The 26441-nt window shown below is 43.8% G+C and overlaps 2 protein-coding genes across 10 annotated transcripts in view; one reads left to right on the top strand and one right to left on the bottom strand.

Moving 5' to 3' along the window:
- Window positions 1–5910, bottom strand: part of DZIP1 (DAZ interacting zinc finger protein 1) — a 45687-nt gene extending 39777 nt beyond the window's left edge. For 2 of the 7 annotated variants that reach the window (XM_048493800.1, XM_048493801.1), the window contains exons 1-2: window positions 5654–5905; window positions 434–906 (exon numbers count right to left, since the gene is read on the bottom strand). In XM_048493800.1, coding sequence (XP_048349757.1) covers window positions 434–892 — 459 coding nt within the window. In that variant the 5' untranslated portion in view covers window positions 893–906; window positions 5654–5905. Of the gene's footprint in view, window positions 1–433; window positions 1155–5653 lie in introns of those variants that run through there. The other 5 variants (XM_048493797.1, XM_048493799.1, XM_048493802.1 and 2 more) reach the window with 5 other exon arrangements.
- A 5375-nt stretch (window positions 5911–11285) lies between these two features.
- DNAJC3 (DnaJ heat shock protein family (Hsp40) member C3) overlaps window positions 11286–26441 on the top strand; it is a 57600-nt gene continuing 42444 nt past the window's right edge. The window contains exons 1-3 of one of the 3 annotated variants that reach the window (XM_048494998.1): window positions 11286–11443; window positions 19664–19774; window positions 25877–26001. In XM_048494998.1, the coding sequence (XP_048350955.1) occupies window positions 11362–11443; window positions 19664–19774; window positions 25877–26001 (318 nt within the window). In that variant the 5' untranslated portion in view covers window positions 11286–11361. Of the gene's footprint in view, window positions 11467–17588; window positions 17713–19663; window positions 19775–25876; window positions 26002–26441 lie in introns of those variants that run through there. The other 2 variants (XM_048495000.1, XM_048494999.1) reach the window with 2 other exon arrangements.

The following is a 26441-nucleotide window of genomic DNA, read 5'->3' as shown; positions in this document are numbered from 1 at the left end:
GGCAAGGCTGGGAGTGTATGACTGGACCATGGTCAACAAGCAAGCTTCCTAAGTACAGCAGGAATCTGAGCCCAGATCTTCCAAGATCTCTGTTCATCCCTGTAACCACCACATGGCACCAGCTCTCAACTCTGCTCAAAACAGCACTGTGAGTTCCTAACCATGAAGATGGGGGTGGAAAACATAATAAGTGATCATTCTGGAAGCAACCATTGTATCAAAGGTAGCACTGCCTACTCTGTCTGGAATCAGTTCGCCAGGGTTTCAGGGGGAGGCCTTTCACCTCACTTGCTGCCTGATGCTTTCCAACTTAGATTAAGAGGGATGCATGCAATGCATGCAAAGGCGGTGCTCTGCCCCTAGAGCTCCGTTCCTTAATGCGGAGCTGTTAATTCAGAGTAAAGAAGGTGGGATGTGGTCCGGGCTGCCCTACCTGGTGACAGGCGGCCCCGGCTTGGAGCATCATCTGCTGGGTGCTGATCATCTTCCTGCGGCGCTTGCACTCGTCCTTGAGGGCGCGCACCAGGTGGTCCTTGGAGACCAGGTCCTTGGCCAGCTGGTCGCGGTGGGCGTCGGCGGCGCGCAGGAGCCCCTGGAGGACGCGGAGCTGGGCGCTGAGGTGGTCCTGCGAGTGGAGGAGGTACTCGAGGCAGAGCTGGGCCAGGCGGAAGAGCTTGAGCAGCAGCGGGTCGGCGGGCGCCTGGCAATGCGGGCAGCGCTCCCGCTCGGCGCTGCAGAAGGTGACGTGCTCCAGGTGCTCCTGCAGCGCCGCCACGTCCAGCTCGGCCGCCACCCGGCCCGCGTCCACCGCGCTCAGCCGCCGCCAGTCCGGGCTGGTCTGCCGGGGGCGGAACTGGAAAACGGGCACCGCCGGGGGGAGCGCCGAAGCCATGGCCGGAGCTGGGGCTGGGGGAAGAGAAAGACACAAAGAGGAGCAGACGGTACTGGCCTCCGTCCCACCGGCCTCGCGGCGGCGCTGGACATCTCCCCGGCCCTCGACGGCTCTCCCCTGCCGGTTGGCCGCCCGCTGGAATGGCCGCTGCCGCCGCCTGGCCGTGCGTCTCTGCCGTTGCTATGGAAACCGTTCGGCCTAGGCCCCGGCTGCTGCTTCAGGGCCTGCGCCTGCCGCAGTGGCCGGGGGGCTAGGTAGTCCCCTCGCCCCGCAATGGCTGCCCAGATACACACCAGAGACATCTGGGCCGCTCCCTGCACGGAAACCTCCCCGTCGTTCTACAAACAAGAGAAGAGGGGTGGATTCCACACCCGGCCTTCTCCCGCTCCTAACAACGATGCCCCTCGTCCCTTTCTTCTGATTGGGCCTTACAGGTTGGGCCTCCCCCTCCCCCCAAAAAGAGACAACCCGCCCGCCCCCCCCCCCAGGGTATCATTGATTATGCTAACCTGCATTCAAAAATGCACATCATTTGTCGTTATTTATATGGAATTACCAATCACCATACTGTCAGTTCTGCCCTGTCTTTGAGCCACAGCCTGTTACTCGACTGTTTATAAAGATTCAAGTGTACACCTCATCATTTCAGTCGATTTTACTGGCCAAAAGCAGAAGCCAGCCATCTCCAGAGACTAGGGTTTAGAAAAGAGAACTGCCCTCTAAAAAGGAGGGCATCTGGTCCTTAGGTTGCATTTTAGGCAGTAGTTCAACAATTGCAGTTATCAGTTTCCCTCATTCATTGACTTTCTGCTCACCACCTAATTATTACATAAAGACTCCCAACTTCTGGTTCTTGGTTTAAAAAGCATGATACCCAATCCTGAGGGCCTAAGGAAGGCAGAACTGTCATCCCCGATGTCCCCCCAGTGTTTAAATGATTTTTTAAAATCCACCCAAAACAGGAGCAAAAGGCAAAACACTCTTGACTATTATTTGTAATGGAAGCTGTCCAGCACTGGGCTTTCAGTGTCTCTTCTGCCAGTTCAGTTTGCATGGTAGGCTTGGTGCCAAGGAAAACTTATGTGCCTTTCCCAGCAACTCTTGTCCTATTTTGGTTGTATGCTAACATGCCACATTAACAATTGAGGAAGCAAAAAGCATCTTGCATGCAGCTGACTCCACGGATCACAGAACTGGATTAGTATTGAGGAAAATGAGGCAGGCTGCCACACCAGAATTGCCCCTTTAAACATTTTAAGTGTTGTAGCAATACATTATTGCTTATTTAAAATGCTTATTCCCCATCTTTCCTTCTTAAGAGCCAAAGGCAGCTTGCAGGAATATAATGCATGCATCGGCAGATGGGTCTTATGCATGGTTACTGTGAAGTAGGCCTTACTGTGTTCAGCAGAACTCAATCCCAAACTAGAGAATACATGACTATAGCCTTAAAAACATAATAAAACCTCAACAGGAATGTAGAAGCAAAAGAAAAACTGGCAAACCCTCTGGTAATTCTCTGCAAAATCCCAGGCATAGCCATGACTTAGAGGGTTTAGAAGGGTGCAACTCTGCTTAGGACTGTTAACTTGCCATCTAGACCCAGACAAGTCTCCCATCTGAGGGAGTTCTGTAAAGCAAAACCTTAGCCACTAATCACCATAATGGTATCAGGGCCTCAGAAGATTATCAAAGCAGGTTTGCAAGCTTGTCCAGGTGTGCAAAATAATAACCTGTGTGCCCAGGTGTGCAAAATTATAACAATAATATGAATAATTTCATTCCCCTATTTCTAAGCCCTGACCTGATTGCACAGGATTCCGTAGCTGAATCTCCTCAGATCTCAGAAGCTAAGTAGGGCCAGCCATGGTTGGTACTTGGCTGGGAGACCTCCAGGGAAGTCTAGGGTCACTGTGCAGAGGAAGGCAAGCCATCTCTGTTGCTTGCCTTAAAAGTCCTACAGCTGTGACATGATGGTCATCATTTTAAGGCACCCTTAAGACTGCGTTTCATTGAAGTCCTTCAGTTCAAAGTAGTACTCACCCAAAGTGGGATCAGGTTGTCTGAGGACTTAATGTAGTTTAGAGAGCAATCTTTAAAAGTTCTATTTGGAATCTTAGGCCTGTGCAATGGCACTTAGTCCTAGGAAAGTGTTCTTAGGATTGTACATTAGCTGTCTACAAAGCATGAGAGGGGAGAACAATTTGGAAATTCTGCTCCACTCTCCAAAATTCCCCTGCCAGAGGTTCTGAGAGTAATTCCCTCTCTGTCTCCTCCTCCCACAATTAATTGACTTTCAGCTGTAATTCACATTCCACAATTCTAGAGAATGATATTCTTGATTGATTGGGGGGCGGGGTGTCCACTTTGCTTTAGTAATGGGGCAAAATGGGACTTTCAGTTTTATATGTTCATTCAGAAGTTAGTCCCATCTGGACTTCCTCTCAAGAAAGTCTGCATCAGACTGTAGCCTGACACAGGTTCGCTATGAACATATAATTCCTATTTTCAAAATCTGCAATCGGTGGTATCTCTCTTTTTCAAACCCAAGTAATCAAAAATTAGTACTTCACTCCATCCCACTACTTCAGAAAACAAATAGTTTTTTCCCTCTCAATGAACTAACCTACCCAAATTTACACCTATAAACAATTGTTGAATAAGAATCTGTGATTTCATCAAATGATTTAACATTTTAAAATGCTATAACTCAAAGAAGAGTTAAGTGGTTGATGATAGCAATAAAAATTCAAAAATAATCTTTACAGAATGCACTTTTTTACAGTCAAATCTGTTTGGATTTATGCCTGATATTTTAGTTTATAATAATATATTTAAGTTACTATCTTATCAAAACATGCATCATCTGACAGAGAGCATAATATTTTTTCTGAATTAATATGTATGAAAGATAAAACTTTAATTTGTTTACTTATTTTCATATCTTAGTTTGGATATAAATTAACAAGAACAAGAAGCCAGGACAGCTCAGCTAAAGAGAAAACAATATTTTGCTAGTTTCATATCTGAATATGTTTCAGATTAAACCACAGTGTCAACTCTTTGTAATTCAACAATGAATATTATTTTTTAAAATATCTGACCTAGTAGGCAGCTCTTACATATGGAAGTTTATGCTAGAATCAGCTCGTTAACTGATTTCAATGGGTGCAGGATTGCATTGCCAGTTGCCTTGAGACTGTTGTTTTTTGGTACAACTGACTACAATTATTTCTAGATTTTACAATGTATCATACATTTGGGCCTCAGATTAACAATCAGGGCACTTTTAATGTCAGAACATAGGTGTTCAGTGGCTCTGTGAGGATAAATTTATTCCAGCCTATACAATTTTGAGTCAAAGCTTCTTCAGAAGAATGAAGATATACATATACCAAAAGCTGCAAGCAGAAAGGTTGGGGAGGGGAACGTGACAAAGAGGCCAGATTAAAATGAAGCAAGCAAAAAGAACAACCAATACAGGAGATCCTTTTGCAAACTTGTACCCTTTGCCAAAGTCTCGGTGGGCAATTTTGAAAAGAAAGGTGCCAGCCTTCAGTATGCCTAAGGGATTCTGACATGAAGGGGGGAGTAAGAGTTACTCAAGGAAGAGGTAATCTGAACATTTTCAAAAGACTTCTCTGTTGGAACTTCAAATATTCCAGAACTGGCCTAGTGTTGGGGATTAACTTAATTAAAACCTTAATAGCACAATTGAAGCCAATATGTCAATAGCGAGTGTTTCTGTGTAACAGATGGCTGGGGGCTTACCTGCCACTTCTGAAACCAGCACCCTTGAACAGCCCATTAAAAAAGGAAGGCTGCAGTCTTGCTGACACTTCCCAAATTGACATCCATACAAGCTGGTTGTAGATGGTTTGTGTCAGTGTGCATGTTCCACTATTTTGTGGATTGAATAATATATTGCTTGAAATCTTATATAGAAATATTTGGAAGTAAATCAAATTAGGCACAATGTAACTTTGGAGAGGGGCTGTTGTTCAGTGGAAGAGTCCCTGCAGGCTGCTTTGCATACAGGAGGTCCCAGGTTTGAACCCTGGTATTTCCAGTTATAAAGGACCAGGCAGTAGGTGATATGAAAGACTTCAGCCTATGAGAGACCTTGGAAGCTGCTGCTGGCTTAAGTGGACAATACTGACTTTGATGGACTAAAGGTCTGACTCAGTAATGGCAGCATCTTTTGTGTGCTCTATGCATGCATCAACTGATCAAAGGTGTTTGAGCAGATTAATTATTTTGTCACAGGTTCTCCCAAATGTAAATAAAGAACAGTTTATCTATCTATATTACAATAGCTTCTGGATAAGAAAATGCCTTTATTCCTGTTTGGGATTTTGCACGAGGGAATATTCTGTTTTACAGCGATCCTGTGTAGATCATAATGGCCTTAAGCGGAAGACATAAAATCTCATCAGAGTTTTTGAAAGGTCCAGATTTACAAGGTGCTGTGACATTGATCTCATGGCAACCCCGGTAATTAGGCTTCAATTACTCCTGGCTCTTGCTAGAAGGAAAACTAGAGCGGTTTCACACATAAATTTAAAGTGTCGGCTGGCTCTCTTTAGATACATAGTTGGAGAAAAGATCCCCTTTAAGATTCCTTTATTCACGTTGGCCAGCGCGCTTGCAAACCCATTGATTAATGGAGAGGGGATTTTAATCTGCTAAGCAAGGCTTGATCTCACGCACTAGACTCGTTCATCCATACCTACAAACATTTGAAAGATGCGCAAAACTTACTCTGATCCCAGGGACGGAATCTGGGCGTAGGACTCACGGAGTTTGCAAGGCAGCATCCATCCAGGCAGGGGCAGAGCAGCCGGAACGGGAAGATGCCCAACTTTTCTAAAGTCCTACCTTCTAATCGGCTTGCAGGAGGCAAGGCCGGGCGCCCGTGGCCTGCGGAGGAGGGCCCAGAACACCACCACCCCCCCCGCGAGAAGCCCCTCGGCTTTCTTCGGCTCTTTCTTTGGCCTCCCTAAAGCGGGAAACGAGGGGCTCCCCCTAGCGGCAGCGATGTGCCAGTGCGAGACGTGCCAGTACAAGAGTGCGCTGCTGCTGGCCGGGAGCCCAGGGGAGGTCTCCCCTCTCCCTTGTCCCCTTGACTCGGCCCGGACTAAACTGCCCAAAAGACGCCCTGCGAGCGCTCGCCTCCCCGCTGTCCTTCCACGGCCTTGCAAACTAGCCGCGTCGCCCCCGCCTGCGCGCTGCCTGTTCTGCACATCCCCGCGGGGATCGGATCACACACCACCACCCCGGCCTCCGAACAAAGCGCCTCCCTCTCGCCTCTCCTTCCCAGCTTCTTGCCTCAGCTCGCCCTTCCTTGGGGATCGCAGGATTTGCAGAAAGGGCGAGCTGGGACAGGACGGCTCCAGTGCTTGCAGGGTCCAGGGCCTCTGTTATCGCAGGAGAAAAGCCCTGCTGGATCAGACACTGAAGGGGCCCATCCTGATCCAGTTTCACTCAGTAGGCAACCAGCTGCTACAATAGCGCACACACAATGTCAGCCTATTGGTGGGACCTGGGGATCCCTTGGGATTACAATACAGGGATCGATCCTGCTGCAGCAAATGGATGCTTTGGAGGGATCCTGTCCTCCCCAGGTTCTACCTCCAAATTTCCAAGTTTCCCAGCCTGAATCTGACAACTCTACCCACTCCCTGCATTTCCTGTCAATGGTCAGGGGGCAAGCCCAGCCCTGAGTAACCCTAGCACAGAAACCAAGACCTTACCCATATGTTTCCTGATAACCTTGGGGTTCAAAGCCTGACTACTTCTGAATATGGAGTTTCCTTTTCATCACTAGGGCTAGTAGCCACTGATATCTCTCCTTTGTGATTCAGCCAATTTCCTTCTTAAAGCCATCTATGCTGAGTTTCGTTAGGTCCACCAACAGTTTAATTGGTCTTTGACCCTGAGCTGGACAGACCAAGCTATCCAATCTTATCTTATCTAAGAAGTTGAATAGAGTCAGTTCTGCTTAGTACTTGGATAGGACGGCGCTCACCAAGAAAGTTCAGGGTTCCTATGCAGAGGCAGGCAATGGCAAATCACCTCCATCCCCCAAGCATCACTTGCCTTGAAAACCTCAAGGGCAGGTGCCATAAGGCAGTTGTGACTGGATTACGCTTTCCACTCATGGAATTGTTTTCTGTCCTGTCCCTGTTGTCCACCAACATCATTGTCTGCACCTGAGATCTAGTATCATGGGAGAGGGAGGAAAGTTCTCTTCTTTCACTTTCTCCATCCCACACATAATGTCCTCAACTCTCTCATGTCATCTGCCCCAGGGGTCTTTAGGAGACTGAAGTCTGGGCTCCACATCTGCAGCAGAACAAGGGGTGGTCATGCCCAGAGGTGGTAAAATGAGCAATGCCACTTGAGACTGCAGTAGGTGAGTGAGCGGAGGGGGTAAGCTCGTTGATGCAAACATGTACAACATAAAAAGGGCGGGGTGCACTGACCAGAGATGACCAGCAACAGTTTTCTAGAGCCCGTTGTACTTGTTTCTTTTGCACAACAGGCTTTATTACTAGTGTAGACATAAATGCTGCCCCATAAGAATACTCCATCAGATTGTATGGGACCATAATTTGGTTTTTTTAGTAAATGAAACTCTTTTTAAGAATCCAAAGAAGGAAAACTGGTTTTTACACACAGCAGGCAGCGAATTGTGGCAGCAGGCAGGCCAGAAGTTTAATATCCCATATGTAGTCGTGCCGCGAGGTCAGCGTAAGAACGAGACGAGACGCGGTGATTTCATCTGGTGGAGAGCGCCAGCAACGGGAGCGCGGGTGTCCGTGTTCCGAGCGACTCCCCCTATGCTGGTCCCTAGCACCTTTTATTATGATTCTAGCGGGGGCGTGTAGAAGGACGGAACGGGGGGAATTCCGGGAGAGCGGGAGAGCGGGGGACTGAGAGATCATCATGTGATGCATGATCTCACCTGGCTTGGGCTTTCGTCGCGGGAGAGGAACATGCGGCGTCTGGGCCTAAATCCTCACACCTGGGGCAAGGCCATTGTCCCTTTGTCTGGGACACCCGGTGGTTGTGAGCCAGGTAGTTCATGACCTGTGACTCATCGGGGGATGAGGGGTGGGGGAGCTGTGCGACCAGAAGGCAGCAGGAGCGCCGGTGTGCAGCTCTACTCTCTGGTGCTGCTGGGTCAGCAATGCATCCCTACACCATAAAATACTATAGTCCTGTTCAGCCAATAGCAATCATTCATAAACTACTGCTACCCAATGCCTGTAGAACACAGTTCATTACTGGAATGTTTTTAATGGCCTCTAGTGGCTGTTGTGAGCATTAATATTGCTATGCTCCTTTTGACTGGTGCTTTATTTCACTTAGTGTAATGTTACTAGCCTGAAGTACAGATAACGAAAATTTACAGTGCATTTGTACTGCATCCTGTGTTACTGAAGATGTCCAGATGTTCAGAGTCGTCTCTAACTCTGTTTTGATGCTTTTATTTTGCGTATATACATTTAGAGAGGGAAGGCAGCACAGCACAGCCCAATCTCATCAGATTTTGGAAACTAAGCTGGGTGAGTGCTGGGAAGGGAGACCACCAAGGAAGACTCTGCAGAGAAAGATGGTGCTTCTCACTTGCCTTGAAAGCCCTTTGCTGGGGTTACCATAAGTCTGTTGCAACTTGACAGCGTTTTACATGTTTACACATCGACATTTAACCCTTTACAACAACAGCTTTTTAGCCATGGCAGCCTTTTGGTTATGTAGATGTTATCTCCCCTGTTAGATCAAAATGCTCTCTCTTTCCACAGCTGTAATGAAAGACTGAAGGAATGAACTCCAGGAAACACAATAAAATCAAGAAAATGTTTGGAGATGCCAGAGCATTTTTGAGCCATAGATGAAGGACTGAATCAATTTACTTGGGACAGAAAAGCACCCTTATGACATTACTGCAATATTGCATTTCCCTTCTGTTGTTCAGTTTGCTCCCCACTCCAGTGTCTCTCAAGACTGATTTTAATTTTCAGTCAATGAAAAGACCTTCAGGCAATGAAAATGGTATTTCGCTGAGGAAAATTCAGAACCGGCTTGGTCAGTTGATAGCAGCTCCAAGCCTTCCTTAGCATCAGATGTGGTCCTACCACAGTGACAGCTTCAGGCTGTTGAACTTGAAAACCATTCAGGGCAACAAAGCAAGAGACAGACAGATTTGCCCCATGAGACCAGAATCCACCAGGAAGTTTTTTTGCTCAAGCCTTCCTTAAAGAGACATAGATATACAATAGTTCTGTGCCCTTCTGCAACTCCCAGATTTGCTCCATGACTTGGCCTGGCCTGGCAGTTCCATTTTCTGTTCAAGTCCTGCTTTTGTGTGTGTGTGTGTGTGTGTGTGTGTGTGTGTGTGTGTGTGTGTGTTGCAGCCCACAACATGGCAAATGGTAGCCAAAAACGTAGGGTAACAACATTCTCTTATTTTGCAGAAAACAAGACACTGCCCCCCTCCCCTGGTGATTTGCCCAAGGTGCGCATTTCCCTAGCTACATGCTTCAAGCAACCAGTACACGTACAGAAAAGAAAAAGAGACATTTTTGTGACTCCACTCCCAATTAACTCCTAATTAACCCAGACGAAATGGCACTCAGTCGATACCATGAACAGAAAAAATGCTTGGGAGAACGTTTGAGGAAGGGCAGGCTGCCACACTGCTCAGCGGATCAGCAGAGATGAAACTTCCCAGGGCAGAAAAAATAAACCAGTTTTGCTCCTGGGGTGTTCTCACAGAAGCTAGTTCAACATGGGATTTGGGGAACAGATCACGATTTTAGTGATTTTTGGGGGAAAAAAGGGATAAAGGAAATATTGTGGGACAAGCCCACCTTAAGACTGGGAATCATGTGAACTTCTTGACAAAACCAAGATATTTCCTTTGCTTAACCTGGGACATTTGGACCATGCTGAATCGACCTGTGTTTGGCTTCCACTTTCAAGGAAAGGGCAATGAAAATTCTTATTGTTAAAATACTCTTACATGAACAACATAAAATAAGAATCAACTTAAATGAGGATCGTTTTACCTAAACATTTTAAGTACATGCTTTTGAAATCCCCTGATTCACTGTTGCCTTTGTATTTACAATCTAAGCATAGGACAATAAGAACTATTCGGGGAGGGATGTGAGGTTTCCAGCTAGGAAGGTGAGTGGGCAAAGTGCCATCAAGTCACTCCTGAGTTATGGTGACCCTATGAATTAATGACCTCAAAAACATTGTATTGCCTTGCCCATCCTTACATTTAAGATCTTTTCTACCTTCATCATGGCTGCTCTTTCCAATCTGCTTCTGATTTCTTGGTTTCAGTGTCCCTTTGAACTGATGATGGAGCCAAGGACCAGAAAAAACTTGAACAATTTCCATTTCTTCATCATTTGTCGTAAAGTTGTGCAATTCTTCAATAATAATCATTACTTTCATCTTATTGAAGTTCAGCTGTAGTCCTGCTTTGGCACTTTCTCCTTTAAACTTCATCAGTAGTTTTTCAAGTCCTTGCTATTTTCTGTCACTAATGTAGTCTCATCCGCTTATCTCAAATTGTTAATGTTCCTCCCTGCAGTTTTCACTCCACCTTCATCTAACTTCAGTCCAGCTTTTCTTATGATATGATCTACATACAGATTGAAGAAATAAAATACATCCTTGCCTGGCATCTTTGCCAATTGAAAACCGTTCTGTTTCTCCATATTCTGTCCCACCAGTGGCGTCTTGTCCAGAGTACAGCTTGCACAGCAAAAAATCAGATATTGTCACACACCTATCTCTTTAAAAACTATTTAGATGTTACTAAACGGATGATGAAGAAGAAGAATTGCATATTGTAAATTAGGTTGCCTCTGACAATTCTGGAGTTTTATTGCTGCTTATATTGCTGCTTTTACTCTGGACTTTTGCTTTTGTTTTTTTGCTGTCATTTAATTATCCTTTGCTTTTTGTATTACTATGAAGTTGCTTTGTGGATCCTGATCCATGGAAAAGAGTTTATCTAATTAAAGGAAACATTTCTCTTGACCATGTTAATCCATGCCAACTCTTTGAACTCCCTCCAAAAATTCACTTTAATAGCTCCAGTGTTTCCCCTTTCTTGGAGGGAAAAACAGATATGCTCGTCTTTGTTTTCCCTCTTCTGAAACGACACCCCTCGACCGTACTTTTGGGAGCTCCCTGTTTTGGCAAAGTGAGGGCACCATATTGTGGGCTCCGGCTTCCTTTTCCCTTCACGCGCATTCTCCAGGAGGAGGCGGAGACTCTTCTTGACAGTCGCTTCTCCTGCTCTCCACGTTGGCCTAGCCGGGGGCGGGATGGGGTGGCGGAGCAGCCAATCAGCGGCTCCCACGACCCACCCCAGGGAACCAGGTTTAGAATGTTGAGAGTTGCAGAGTTCGGAGCCGAACTCTTTCGCGGGGCGGGCGGCGGTCATGGTGTCTCCTCGCGTGTGGGTGAACAAGCTGGGCTCCGCGCTGCCCTTGCTGTGGGCGCTTTGGGATCTCCACTACGAGGGTGAGGAAGCAGAAGGGCATGAGGTGGGCACCAGCCCTGGCATCTGCTGTCCGGGGAAGTGCGAGGAGCGTGTGGGGAAGTGCCACCTCTCTTTGGTGGGCGTGCGATTGCAAGGCACGTTTCCGCTTCCCGGCGAGTTGGCATCTGGAGCTGGTTTTGTAGGATCTTCACTCCAAGAGGCTAGGCAGAGTAGGACAGCCAAAATGGGGGGAAGCAGAGGTTGCTCCTAGGGGGACGGGGGTTTAGCACAGTGTCAATTCAGAATATGCGCAGAGCCAGAGGATAGAAAAGTTGGGAAAGTTTGGGGAGTTCGAAGGAGCTCCTCTTTCACGCTCTGCCCTGCCCCCCTGGCAGAAGAGACTTTTAACGTGTGCCAGAAGTATGTTTATCAGTCGCTGGAGAAGGACTGCTGGGGTGGTGTTGTGAACTGGGCGCGTTCCAGCTCACACGTTGTCCCCTTTCCTCTTTGCCGGCCTCGCTCTGGGTGGCTTTTCGTGCGTGCTGTGAAGTCCGGGAAGGGGCTGTCAAAGCAAGTGAAAAGGAGAGGTCCTTTGCCATTGCCTCCCTCTGCAGAGTCTTCCCTTCCAAGGATCGATCCTGCTTAGACACGCCGACATTATACGTCTGCACATCCCTGAACAGCTTTAGAGAGCGCTCCCCAAACCCTCCTCCAAACCTCCAGGCTGGACATTCTCCCTGGATGCAATGTGAAAATAATAATGTTGGCCTGCTTCAGGTGGCTGTGGTGTATTTACTAGGTGTGTCTGTGTATAAAGTGATATGTGCAGTTGGGAAAAGAAATCGAGGCATTCTAGCTATTGCCCTTTTTATTCTGTAGTAGAGATTTGAATTATCACCATTATTACCCTGTGATATAGAAAAGTAACTCTTGTTAGTGGGAGAGGTGGTGCAACGGAGGCTGATTCTCACTGTCAGGTTTTCATGAATGTGGTCAGCCTTGAGCTCTCCGAGTACATTGGCAAATGTAATGTGTGAACTGGGAGATCGCACATGGAGTAAATAACAGCACCTGCAAGTGCAGCAATGCTCTGGTCTCTGTGGTAGTGCAGTTAGTTCCCTAGGCCCAGATTATGAGATGTGGAGCCTCTAAACTGTGTCAAATTTAAGGGACCCCATAGACCAAAATGTTGATATGTTAGTTATGTAACGTTAACATGTTAATATGAGATCTTATGAGAGTCATCTCTGATATATTTTTAGATTTAAACAATATTTTTGTACGGAAGTTTTAAAATTATTTATTGCTGTTCTATGTATAGGTTAATTGATGTGAACCACCATGGACTTATTAGGGAAGAGCAGTGAACCAGTGAAATCAAATCAATCAATCAATTAATTAAAATGGGAATTTAGTAACTTTGAATATTTTAGTTCCCACTAATGAGGCCCTGAACTGTAGCTTATTTAAACTGTACATCAATCCAAGCATGGCAGTCCACTGCTCTTTCTCTTCCCTTTTTAGTCATGTGGGTGACCAAGGTTATGTGATAATGTCCAATAGTGTTGGTGCATCACACAGCATCTTCAGAAGTTTTGCTTTGGGTATCCCTGGCTTCTGAAGTTAAACGGGTTGAGGTCTGAGAGGAGGCCTTCTCAGTCACGGCACCAGAACTTTGGAACTCTTTCCCCAGGAAGATTAATCTGTCCTCTTCTGTTGTTGTTTCCCACCAGTGGGTAAAGATTTTTTCAACTGGCATGTCCTCAGTGACCCTCGTTCCTGACCAGTGTTTTAATTGTTGTTTTATGTTTTTGTAGATCATTTTAGCTTTGCTTTGAATGATGTGTTTTTATTATGTTATAAATGTGCTTATTGCTTTAGTAGTCCTGATAAAGACAAAGAGGCGGGGTGTGCATTTTTAAAATGAAAACATTCCAACTTGTTTGTTGCTTAGGATATAGGACTATATATGAGTTGTTTAGGATATAGGACTTTGCACTTTGGAGGCATGGTTCATATTAGAATGTCACAAGTGGGGGGCCAGCGGTAATGGGGGAGGGGGAATCCCATTTCTATCCATTTCATCACAGCACCAGGCAGGTTCCACCATCCACCTTAAGCTCCACCTTGGTCCTGGCTGCCTTGGCAGAGGGCACTGGAAGCTGCTCTAGGTGCAGAGCTGATTCCAGGCATTCTAACTGCTGCCAAGCTTGGAGCAGATCCCAGAGTTCTCCACTTCAGTGGCCAGGCCCAGAACTTTTCCTGGTGTCTGCTGCATCTGAGCCTGGAGCCTCTTCCAGCATTTGCCGTGGCTAAGCAAAGAGCTGCTCCCAGCATCCGCTACCATGGCAGCCGAGCTTGGAACGGCTCCCAGTATCCTCTGACATGGTGGGCAGGCCCAGAGTGGATGCCCTGGCTGTTGCCAGTTCAACAAGTTAGTGCGTTTTTTGCACATGAGCAGAATCACTATTTTTATAGGGGGGGGGCGGCAATATAAATGTCCAATGTGGTTTAAAAAAACATTTTTTTGGCAAATCTGGGAAGTACCCAAAGTTTGCAGGAAAATTTGTTTAGTATCAGTGTGGTCCCAATCTGTGGATTTAGGTATCTGCAGATGGGGATCACATGTCATTATGAGATAAGTTATTATAATTATTTGATAAGTTAATATAATGGTATATATTGATACTAATGTTTGAGGTTGCAGTGGCACACTATATCTTTTTTTTTTAATTACACTCTTCTTTCTTCTTGGCTCATAGTGGCCACATGGGAGAACCTTGTCTTTAGTGATAGGGAGAGAACTGAGTTTAGTACAGTCACTTCGCTATGACCCAAAAGCTGTAATCCCAAATGCACTTACCAATAAATAAGTCCCACTGAATTTAGTGAGACTTTTTTTTTAGTATACACATTTAGCATTGCACTGCATATACAATTAATGTGGGATATGTTTGGCTCAAATAAATGGCACTGCTTCCAAGACATAACGGCTGACTTTATATGTTCAAAATCATCATTTGGAAGGGCCCGGTTGGGACTGTGCCGCTTCAGATTGTAAATTGGCAGAGCAGCACATTTAGAATGTTAGTCCACGTAAGCTACATACAGTGAATTTGTTATGAGGGAGAGGGCTAGGTAAGAATCATCTTCCCTATTTTGCTGGTTTTGTACGCACAAAAGTACACTTGTGACCACTTATATGCACACTGTAGAGTGTAAACTTGCAGTCCTCCAACACTGTTCTAAAGTGGTACAGTTCCAACAGAGCTGCATCCAGTGATTATTCTGAATGTGCATTGGCTGTATGTTTAACAGGTGTTTGTGTAAAACTAGTTTTAAATTTTGTCTTTTGAGACACACAGTGTCATTTCTAGCTGTGTAAAATACTCAAGTTTTGCAGGAGAAAGGTATAGCTCTTATAACTCCCTCATCACAAGCAATAGTCTTGTATAGTCTTCATAAACACTTGTGTAGCTTTGCTTTTAGTTTTTTTCTTAATAACACCCACATAACCTCACTTCATATTTTTGAGGGCACGCATGAAGTAAGAAGAGATTGCACTGATATAATGTAATTTGACCTCCAGTTTTTATTGTCCCTGATGATGCGTGAAATGGGGAAGAAAATCACCATATTGGCTTTCAGAGCTCAGTGAATTGGTTGAACATTTAGAAGGAAAAGTTATTTTGGCCTGAAAATGGCAATTTTGATTCGGAAGTCAGTGCAAGAAACCTAATGCCATATACACACATTGTTTTTCACATGCTGTCCTTGCTTTTTAAATATAACTTGCTAGAAAGGATAGTGAAGTAATTCTTGTTAGCATTGATGACCCTGTTAAAAGCAAACCACATGCTTGAGGGTTCCAACTCAAATTAATTATATATATCGCCTCTGGCTATTTTACTATCTGAGAGATTGAACTCAAAAGTTTTTCACTTTTAGAAAATAAAAATTATGAAATGTCCTGATACCCATCATCACTAGGAGAATGATATGCCCATTTTAATGGCATGTAAAGACATTTGGGATTATAAAGCCTTCGACAAGACATTTGGGATTATTTTGTGTTTTGCGTATTAATTCAACAAAAAAGATGAAAATGTTGGATGTTTATCTCACTTCCTAGGGAGCTCACAGCAGGGCACATGCCTAGGCTCGCTGCCATTTTATCTGTCTTGCTAGGCTGAGTAGTAGTGAATGGCCAGTGGTCATCTAGAGAATATTGTAGCTATGTAGGAAGTGGTTGTATTTTATCTGTTTCTGGAGGCTGAGACTTGATTCACATATGCGTATATAAAATACATTTTATTCAGCACTTGATTAACCAGAATGCTCAGTTAACCAGCACTGGCCAGAGGGCCAGTTACTCCTGTTTAGCTTCTCCTCCTTGGTCACCGTATCTCTCCATCTTTGGGCACACATGTGCAACATTCCAGCTTCTTCAGCCAGTCAGCCTGATGTCTCTGGCTATTGCTGGGCTTCTGATAGCCTGCTCTGCCATCTGATGCCCCCTCAAGTGCCTCCTTTTCCAGTTCAGCCGGCCCTGACCATTTGTGAGCCAGTTTTCTCAGAGGGCTCCCATGAAGCTTACCTACTTGTTTGCTTGCTGCATAGGACAACTCTGTGCCGTGGGGGTGTGGGCGGGAATCCCACCAGGCAAGGGAGCTACTGTCCTGGTGTTCCCAGTGGGGTAGTTCCTGCAAATTTCTCTGGGTACAGGGCAGGGCAGAGCAATAAACCAAATATTCAACAGATTTTATTAATCAATAGCCCCCATTCACCATGAGTGTCTGATAGGTAAATTTTTACTGTATGCCATTTAAATTGTCAGTAGTTAACTATGATAGAAGTGGTGACTGGCAGCTTAATATGTGAACAAACCAACTGAAAAACATTCTGTCTGAGGTGACATGAAATTTCTCTCTGTGGTGTTTCACATCTGTGATGACCCATTCCCATATGCCTATCATGGCTAGTGTTGCAGCAGACAAATGACAAAATTAATGTTTGAACCAGCCTTGGATAATTCACGGTTCTGTGGGTGACTCCAGTGTGTTGTGCAGCTGATGTGAAGTGATATTCAAATTCTGTCTACCGCATTTGATCTTGGTGGTTTACTTACATGTACAAAGTCACCAACTGATTCAAGCAGCAGATACCTATTATAAACTTTGTCTCAAACTCTGCTCTCCAAAGAGGTCAATCAGACAGCAACTAGAAGACTTTTGAAGTGGTTAACCCAATTTTTGTATGCTCTCTCTCTCTCTCTGGAGGTTGGCCTGACATTTGCTCTGTTCATGTAGGCACCATATCCAAGTAGTCTCGTTCACCCAGACCTTTGAATTTTATCCCACTTTTTAATTCATGACTTGATATTGTCTATGGACCCTGCCTTTTGGGTGCTGGTTCTACCTTTTTTGATATTCATTTATGTTGTGCTTTTTGTTTTTTGAGGGGTAGCGGCTGATGTACTGTTGGTTTTATGGCTGCTATGCTGGAAGTTCTGTTGCTGGCTAGGTTAACTTTACTTGAGTTTGTGGGTTTGTAATTGTTGTGTTGTGAGCTGCTTTTGGCAGTTTCTCAACAGGAGACATCAATTTTCTAAATACACAAAGGTGTGAGTGAACTGGCTTTAAGTAAAGTGAATCAGGTCTAAATATATGTAGTGAATATGAACATTGCACGAAAGTTAAACCAGAAACCAAATAAATAAATTAGCAGCTACAACCATTGCTCTCTGAATGAAGTGTGGGTTTAAGAATGATGGTGCTTGAGAAGAAAAACTTTTAACTACAGTGTAATGTTTACTAAATATGCATTCAAGAAATTGTTCTGAATAGAAAGGAGTGATGATTAGGAATAAGATGTGGTTAAAATATGAAATAAGAGTGGAGTTCTTTTTGCTTCCAAAAGTTATTTTCCTAAGTCTGCAGAGTTATAGGCCTCAGGGTAGCCTGCTAACTAAGGAGCTGAACTGTTTTACAGTTACATTCTGTGTGAAGTTTACAATAGTCCACCTCATTCATACAGAGGATAGCGTATGAAAGGGTCAAACATCAGCAATCTATTACTAAGAAGCATTCTTGGCAATGCCAGAAAGTAATAGATTGAGAATTCGTTCCACAAACATTTGTTCAGTGATTGGTAGCAGTTCCTTTTGTTCCTTCCCAACCTGTTTCAGTTTTCATCAGTCATTCCAATGATATGCAGTGAATCTGGAGCCACATGTGGATCCTTGACATGCCACCTGTAGCTCTTTTGAACATCGGTCTTCAATGTGTCACCTATCCCATGTTCCGGGAAAGTGAGTAATCACTTTAGAAATTGAAATAATTTTATAATTACTATGGGCCCAATATAAAATGTAAATTTTTAAATGTAACAACTTGTCCACGGTATTGAAATTGTGGAGATGTAGGGTTCCATACACAAGGCTGAGGGCCTTTCCGCACATGCAGAATAATGCACTGAATCCACTTTCAATGCACTTTGCAGCTGGATTTTACTGTGCGGAATAGCAAAATCCACTTGCAAACAATTGCGAAAGTGGATTGAAAGTGCATTATTCTGCATGTGCGGAAGGGGTCTGACTCAGTACATACACCTGATTGAGGTGGTGGCATAGAGCTTACCACTTTTGAGTGCTAACCCATAGAACAGGTCTGTCGGGCTCCCCAGTTGGGGGGATCCTCCTCAGCCAATCAGAGAGGTTAAGGAGGATTTTTTTTTTAAAGCAACACTGGCAGTGGTGTTATGTCACGTCAGTAAACAAAAGGGCCGGGGAGAATGACAAAATGTGGCTGTATAGAAATCACTGGAAACTCTGTAGTTTTACTATGAAGTTTCTGGAGTTCCTTGATCTACATATGTCACTTTCAGTTTTGTTTTTGTTTTTTTAAACCAAAAGTGACAGGACAAATCAGCTAGTGTCAGAGCCCACTACATATCCCTGCCCACAGCCTTCCTGCTGGTACTGCCTGGCAACTCTCTAATATAAAATTCCCAGCAGTGTGGAAATATAACCCTACATTCTCAGAAGTTTTCTGGTAATTTTAAAAGTTTTATATTATTGGTTGTAGGTGCTTGGTGTTAGAACATACAGTAGTTCTGTGACTGTTCCAGTTGATGAGAATTGCAAATGTAGCTCTCTGTGAGCGTCACAATGATTATCCCTGAATTATGCATTTGTTTCCCACAAAGTGCTTCATGCCTACACATTATCTGTATGGATTATCGAGAGGCTTATGAGAAATATCTTCTAATGTCAGGCTGAACAAGATATTGACATCATTTTTAAAAAAATGAAAATATTCATAAATTTATTTTACTCTTAATTATTGCTATAGGAGTACCTACTTTCATGTAGAGCTGGAGTAGCTTCGTAGAGTGAAATAGCAAGTTTAATACAATGACAAACAAGGCTACAAAAGTAGCACATTAGCTGTAAAGAAGTGGTATCAATCACAGGATCAGGAATCATCCTCTTTTCAATAATTCCTCAAGAGATTCTGGATGCAGAAATATTTATGTAATAAAGCTGAATATTTAAAAGTTCATCATTTGTATGCACAAAACCAGTTTGAATCATAGTTCAAAAGGTGGGGAGGGGGGCTTTAGAAACTCTATTTCCAGCTTTTCATTAACTTTTTTGGGGAAGGTAGCTCACCAGAGAAGATTTAACTCTTCTGTTCCCCCTGCCCCATAATTTCTTATTTAGGTATTTTGTCCTTCTTTTCTATCTATTGGGGATCTGAAGCAACCTACCAAAAATACCCCAAAATCTAACATTTAAGTGGAAAAAATGCTGTAAATTACAGGGAGTCAACCTGATACATTGTTCTTTCACTGGATCTGATCCTCCTACCTCCTCACACTCTCATATAGTCTCCAGGGTCAGTCAACAACTGAGAATCTCCCACTCTTCTTCCCTTGTGGTCAGCCTGTGTGTTTTTTCAGATGATTCCCCTCATGCTGGCTTTCAGCTGGTGGGAGCACAGATCAAGAGCCCTTTGGTTCTTGCTCTGTGTATCTTGCCAAGGGCTCATTTCTCTGAGCTACTTCGTACTTAAGGTAGTTTCCTGAATGGTTATTTGGGGTGGGAGATGTCATTCTCAGCTACAGGTCCAACAGAGTGGGCTGGCAATTCAATTCTCTCCCCTTCCTCATACCTCATAACTTCATGATGTCAGCTTGAAAGAAATTCAAATGAAGACACAGTTCAGCTGCTGATTGTCATTTTTGTTTTCTTCCTTCAGGAGCAGAATGTGGAATAAACGCAGAAGTAGAAAAGCAGCTCGAAATGGGAAAGAAGCTGTTAGCTGCTGGACAACTGGCAGATGCTTTGTCTCATTTCCATGCTGCCCTAGGTCTGTATCTAAAGATCACTAACAAAATGTGAGGGTTTTGGGTGGGTGGGTATTTGTTCTACAGCAGCTTCTGTCACCCACAGAGATGGGCCACTGGACTTCTATTCATGTTCTTTGTTCTGTTTTTTCTTTAAGTTCTGGGACACTGGGGTTAGCCTTTGGTGAGCAGGGCATTATACTAATTGTGTAACCCTACTCACAGTTTTCTCCTTTCCAGTTGCAACACATTATTGTTTCATTTCATTGTGGAGTGTGTTTATCACACCCGTTCTCCTGGGAGCTCAGGACAGTGTGCCTAGTGCTTCCCTCTTCCATTTTATTCTTACAACAGCCCTGTGAGTTGGGCTGTGAGATAATGACTGTCCCAGGATCACCTAATAAGCGTCATGAAGAGTAGTAATTTGAACATGGGTCTCCTCAGTTTTAGTCCAGGGCTATAAACCACTGCTCCTCATTGGCTGCCTAAACTCACTCCCAGTTATTTTTTTGTCTTTCTTCCTCAGTGTTGAAATGGAGATTGTTATGTGAACTTCTTGTAACAAAGACTGATGATACAAAATGCCCTGTGCCCTGAAGAGTCCATAATAACAAAGACTTGGGTTTCTCATACCTACTAGTGGTTAGGACTGCGTACATTGCATTCTGCCCATTCCACTCAGTGGTGGTTATTCCTTGAGTTCATTCGTTAAATGAAAGTAGTGTATTCTTGGCAGTAATGTTAATTCCCAGTGAGCATTTTCAGGTTTGGGGAGTAAAAGCAGATTGGTGATTTATCAATGCAGTCTTAGTTGTGTATCCTGTGGGAGTCTTTTTTATCATAGTCAATAGATTCCACTTTATTGGACACATTTAATATATAAATGCATACTGACATTCCTTTGATAGGTTGGTAATTGCCACCTTATAGATAGTTTCAGAGGATATCCATGCTGATCTGCTGTAGAACAGCTAGATTTAAGTCTAATTGCAACTGTTATTAGAGAAGATTGGGGGGGGGGGGGTATAACCTTTTGAGTGTCAAGATTTGGCTTTGACTCTCAAAAACTTATACCCCAAAAATCTTGTTAGTCTAAAAGACTTTTGGACTTGAATCCAGCTGCTCTATTTGGTTCAGAGTTAAGATTTTTGTTTGTCCTTTTGTATCTGGCACATAACTTTTACATCAGATCCTCACAAAATCTACTCTGCTAAAGAGGAGGCCGATGGGGACAGGTCTTAAGTCTTGGCGCAATATGCTGAGGTTTCTTCCTGAAACTGCTGAACTTTTCTCCCAAATTTCCTTCCCATCTTCTTCTACTGTGTTTTTTTGGCAACATAATTTGAATGCATTTCCTTCTCCAAAGGGTGCAAGTGACCTAGGGTCTGTTCAGGTGTCTCATAGCACATTTTGTCTTTCATAAGGTGTGACTCCTGGGGAATCACAAATATTCTCCCTTGTCTCGCCAAAACTGGCTGTGGACAGCAATTAATATCCTGGGCTACTTTATGCAAGCCTAGGCCTCCACCCCGCTTTGAGCATCCAAAATCCAGAGCGGAATTGCCAGCCTTGGTTTGGAAAATTCCAGGAGATTTGGGGATGGTGTTGAAGAAATGTAATGGTTGGGGATGGCGTTGAAGGATGTAATGCTTGAGTCCAACCTCCTCCAGGGCAAGTGATCTATGTAATTGCAATTCCAGGAGAACTCCAGGCCTTACCTGGAGGTTGACAATCATGATCTGGGATCATCTCGAAGGATATGACTAAGACTGCAGTCTTATACAATGCTTACCTGGGGAGTAAGCTCCATTGAATGTAGTAGGACTTGACTCTGAGCAGACATACATACAGAATTTACTGAAGAATTTAAATTTAATCATGGTTTAATCATGCTTCTTAGATATCTCTGGCTAAGTTCAAAGTCAGAGGCCAGTGTTGGGAGGCTCAAGATTACAGTTGGTTTCAATATGAGAAGGAAAAAGAGAAACTTTTGTAGACCAAACCTTGACACTTGATACATTGCATGTTGCTTCATGCATAACACTTGTTGTCATGCCCCTACAGAGGCGTTTGTTATTTCCCCATTAAGATTCAGTTTCCCCATAGTTAGCATGGTTTTAGTTCATTGTTAAGTCTTCTAAGGGAGGATATTTTAGTTAGTCCCTGTCCCTTTAAGACAGTTCTCAATAGGCAGTTTCCCTCTTTATCCAGCAATCTCCTGTTTCAGCTCCAGCCAGTCAGTCAGAGCGAGGTGCCAAGGGTAGCTGGAGACTGGAATATTCGTGACGTATATGGTGGTCCATAGAGCACAAGTTAAGGTTAACAGCAAATAGAACCAGACAAGGACTGAAAGAACTAAAAGGAAGCAAGACACAGTAGACTTTCTCGAAAGCAGCCAAGAGAAGACACAGCCTACAGCTTAAAATCTGCTCAAGGCAATCAAGTACTCTGATTTAGATAGACCCAAGGGAGGAGTTAGGGTCTTGATTCTTTTAAGTAATAAACCTATTGTTGAACTGTTGAACCTGGCTTGTGTCTCCCCCACTCTGTCCTAGCCAAGTACAAGGCACCAAAAACAGATTCACTTGGGGGCAGAACACTTGTGCCTCACAGAGATATTCTCCTGGGACTCGATCTTTGAACTGTGAACTTAAGGATTGTGTGGAATTGATCTCTCCCAATTCTTTGGGGGCTTCTCCAGAAACTTTTGAAGGGTTAGGGAACTTTTAGGATCTTAGTGGAAAATAGTTCAGGAGGTGAAAAGGGGAAAAAATCAGAAATCACTACCCACACTCCTGTGTGCTCTTTTCAATGAAGAAAGCAAGAGCTCAAATGGTGGGATAGCAATTTTGGTCAATTTCTCACCTCTTGCTACAGGCCCCATGAAGAGCGCCCAAACTCTCAGGAACAAAAGGGCACAAAGGAAGGGGAAGAAAGTTCTGAACTCCAAATTCCTCCCATTCATAGATCCAGTTTAGAATAATTGAACCCCAGTGGGTTTTGAGGATCGCCTGCCCCAGCTCAGATTGAGATGGGGGTAAAAATAAGCAGTGCAATGTCACTTTCTGAGGGAAATCTGGAAGTGATGTCACTCCTTTCTAGGAATTGCCAGAATCGCTATGGTTTTGCCATAGAGTTTCTGGTGATTCCTGGAGTGGACTGATCCCTAGAAGTGATGTTGTGATGTCATTTATGGTGATCCCCAATAGTTGCCAAGTCATGTCTAGCAACCCTAATTCAGCTCCCTGTTTGTGTGGTGGGGAAAAAAGGAGTCCATTGTATGGCTTTTCAAGACTAAAAAATACATGAGCTGAGTGTTTGATTTTGTCACTCCAACCACATGTATTGGGAACATGTTCTATGCATGGGCCTCCCAATATACGCAGTCACCATTTTATGTGAATGGAGCAATTAGTATATTTTCCATTCAGCATTCTCTGACCTAAGCTAATCTGATCTTGTCAGATCTCAGAAGTTCAGCTGAGTGGGCCCTGGTTAGTGTATGGATGAGAGGCAACCAAGGAATAGCAGGAGAAGGCAGTGGGCAAACCACCTCTGCTACTCTCTTGTCTTGAAAGCCCTACTGGGTTGCTGCAAATTAGATGCAACTTGATGGCACTTTACACACATACAGCTTTAATATGAGCAAATGCATTTCTTCAAAAATGTGGGGATCTGTCTATGCCCCTATGAAAGTTTCTTGGGGCATGGAATACACACATAAAATGACAAGCTTGCATTTATTTGCAAGGCCAAAATTGAGCATTTGAAAAAGGATGCTTTTCGCAACAGATGCTGCTTGCTTTTTTTACACCATATACAGAGATTTTATCTCTGTTGGGAAAAGGCTGTGTGTGGAAGCGGTTTTGACTTCCCTGGGAGTAAATTTGATGGAAGCAGATAGCCTACCATAATCCAGTGAGTACCAAGAAGGCTCGGTTTCTTTAGAGTAGCAAGATCAGAAAAGTAATGAATGTTCAACATGTTTGTTTTTACTACTTTGAGATTTTCTATCTCCCCTTCCAGTGACTCCTTCTCTCCCACCCCAGTTTAGCCCTTTGATAAGGATGCTCCTGGAATGCTGCTGATAAGCTTTTCCATCTCTGAACCTTCGCTACATGCAGTGATGATTTTCAGAATTGTTCTTAGCTACAATTTGTTAAAGCTGAGCTTGATCCTTCCGATTTACTGAGCTGAGACATAAGCACATCCATTTTGTGCACTAGAAAAGAACTTGGGCTCTAAATCTTGAGCTGTTTTTATGTATGTGATAAGAAGTTTGGGTTCTTTTCAGACATGAACAGATAATCGGGTTGACTGAGTGTATGCTGCTGCTTGTGATCCAACATCTCTAATCTCAAAGCCCACATCGAAAGGAGCATGACTGATTAGTCTTTGCTGCTCTTTTCCATTCTGAATGTTTCTAACCTAAAATCGGCAGTTTTGTCTCATATTTGCCCTTGTTTTCTATGAATGAAATTTGAAGAACTACTTTTCAGGAACTGAACAAGTCGCAGAGATTTTTTAAAAAAGGGATCTGTTACTAAACCCAAAAATCATTGTCTAAATCTAGAAACTTCCCTTTCCAATAAAGCAAATTGTCTATTTTTGTCATTGTGTGTCAAAGATGAGCGCCTTTGAGCATGCACCAAATGCATTCTGTACCTCTGCGCAATTGCAGAGAAAGCCCAATTTTCAGCAAAGATGGTTTCTGATACCTCTCACGTTTACAGGTTTATAGTTGGGAACTGGGTGCATGGTGCATTGCCTTCCCTCTTATAGCTCCTCCATTATGTAATTTACCTCCCACAAAATCCTGCCAGATTGGTTAAAAATGCATTCTGTTTGTCACAACACACAGGACCTTTCAGGGTAATAAATATTCAGCTGTGGTTAAGTGTTTCATTGGAGATTTTGCTTGCAAATTTTGTGACTCCTCCTGTTAAGAATTTATGTTGGTTATTCTACTTGTGGTTTTGACTTCTGTGAGGTTTTTGTGTTGTATTGTAATGGGGAAAGTAGTATACGTTTTGGAAAGTCTGGTAAATATTTGTATTTCCTTTGACAGCATTCCCCCACTCCCTCATAACTCTCATGTTGTAGATGTGTATAGAAATGTTGCATCTCTTCCGTTGGATTCCTTGTGTAAAAACCTAAGTAGTCTACTGACATACTTGGGGTTGAAAGTGAGTGACTGAAACACAAAACTTGAGAGCCAGTGTGGTACAGTAGTTAAGGGTGCTGGGCGGAGGTTGGGAAAAACCAAGCCCTCATCTCCACCCAGCTGTGAAGCACAGTGAGTGACCTTGAGCTAGTCTGTGTCTGTCTTCCACCCTAATATATCTCACAGGGTTGTTGTAAGGATAAAATGATGGGGGGTAAGAGTGCTGTATACGATTGTAACTCCTTGGAGAAATGATGGGATAAAAATGCAATTACACACCAGAATTGTATTAAAAGGTGGTCCAGTTATTTCAGCTATGAATGCAAACACCCAGAGAGACCTGTTGGGCTCTTGGGTTGAGGAGAAATCCATAACCAGCCAACGACTCGAAGACTGAAGACAGTTCCATAAAACTCTTATCGTGTCCTGACCAGCAGATATCAGCGAAAGCTGGATTGGGCTTGCGGTGGGAGTAGAGCTGTTGGGCATACTTAGAAGCACTTTGCATTGCTGACCTCTAGCAAGATGATTATTTGGTCTTCTGTAAATGAGAGATGCGGGAGACAGAACCTCCGAGTGCCAACGTTTTAAACAGCCTTCTGGATCACAAGCCTACAGTTTGCGATAAAAAGCTTTAGCAGGTTGGGGCGTCTGACTTTATTCCACAGCTAGAATGCACTTAGATGCCCACTTTTTGAAGCCCTTAAATATAACTTGGGAGCTGAAGTATTGCAAGATACGTACAGGGTTTGGGGTTTTTTAAAATGTTAATTATCATTAATACATGCAAATGCATGCTATGTAAAGTACGACTAATATAAAATACTAATTAAAGGTAGATGTTACGCTGTTTAAAAATTCTGGTAATAATACTGTTATTCCTGCTTATTGCTGGCTTAGCTGTATCCAAAGATTTGTCTGGCTCGAGGCACTGTTTTGATTGCTCCTTCTTCACTTGCAGAAGGGGACCCTGATAACTACTTTGCCTATTACAGAAGAGCCACAGTATATTTGGCCATGGGCAAATCTAAAGCTGCCATTCGCGACTTAAGCAAGGTGGTTGAGTTAAAACAGGATTTCACAATGGTAAGTAAGGCTTTCTAAAGATTCCTTCGGGCTGATGAAAATGGCTTTGTGTCTTTGGTACTTCATGCGTGTGTGTTCTGTTGCTTTTTAAATGGGAGTTTTTGCTAAGTGCTATAATCCAATGGCAAACTTTTATTATCCCATAACTTGGAGAGGTTAAATGTGAGGCAGAATTCTGGCAACTGTGCAGTACAAAGAGGCTTATTAATAGGGGAGGCATTCTTTTACAAGCCCCTGGACGATGTTATACCAAGCGGTGTGTTGATGTTTTCATATGAATTGTTATTAAGTCTTGCCTCCAAACAGAGTCACACGTTCTGTCAGTGGAGGATGCTGATGCTCACATGTTTTCAGGAGTTCTCCCACCCTTTCAATCCTTTCTGACCCCAGGAAAAACTATTCTCTTGGGTATGGGACAAATGCGAACACGTAGCCACGTA

The sequence above is a fragment of the Sphaerodactylus townsendi genome, linkage group LG04 (genome assembly GCF_021028975.2).
Source record: "Sphaerodactylus townsendi isolate TG3544 linkage group LG04, MPM_Stown_v2.3, whole genome shotgun sequence".
NCBI lineage: Eukaryota > Metazoa > Chordata > Lepidosauria > Squamata > Sphaerodactylidae > Sphaerodactylus > Sphaerodactylus townsendi.
The sequence above is the reverse complement of the archived record's forward strand: the minus strand, read 5'-3'. Positions and strand labels throughout refer to the sequence as shown.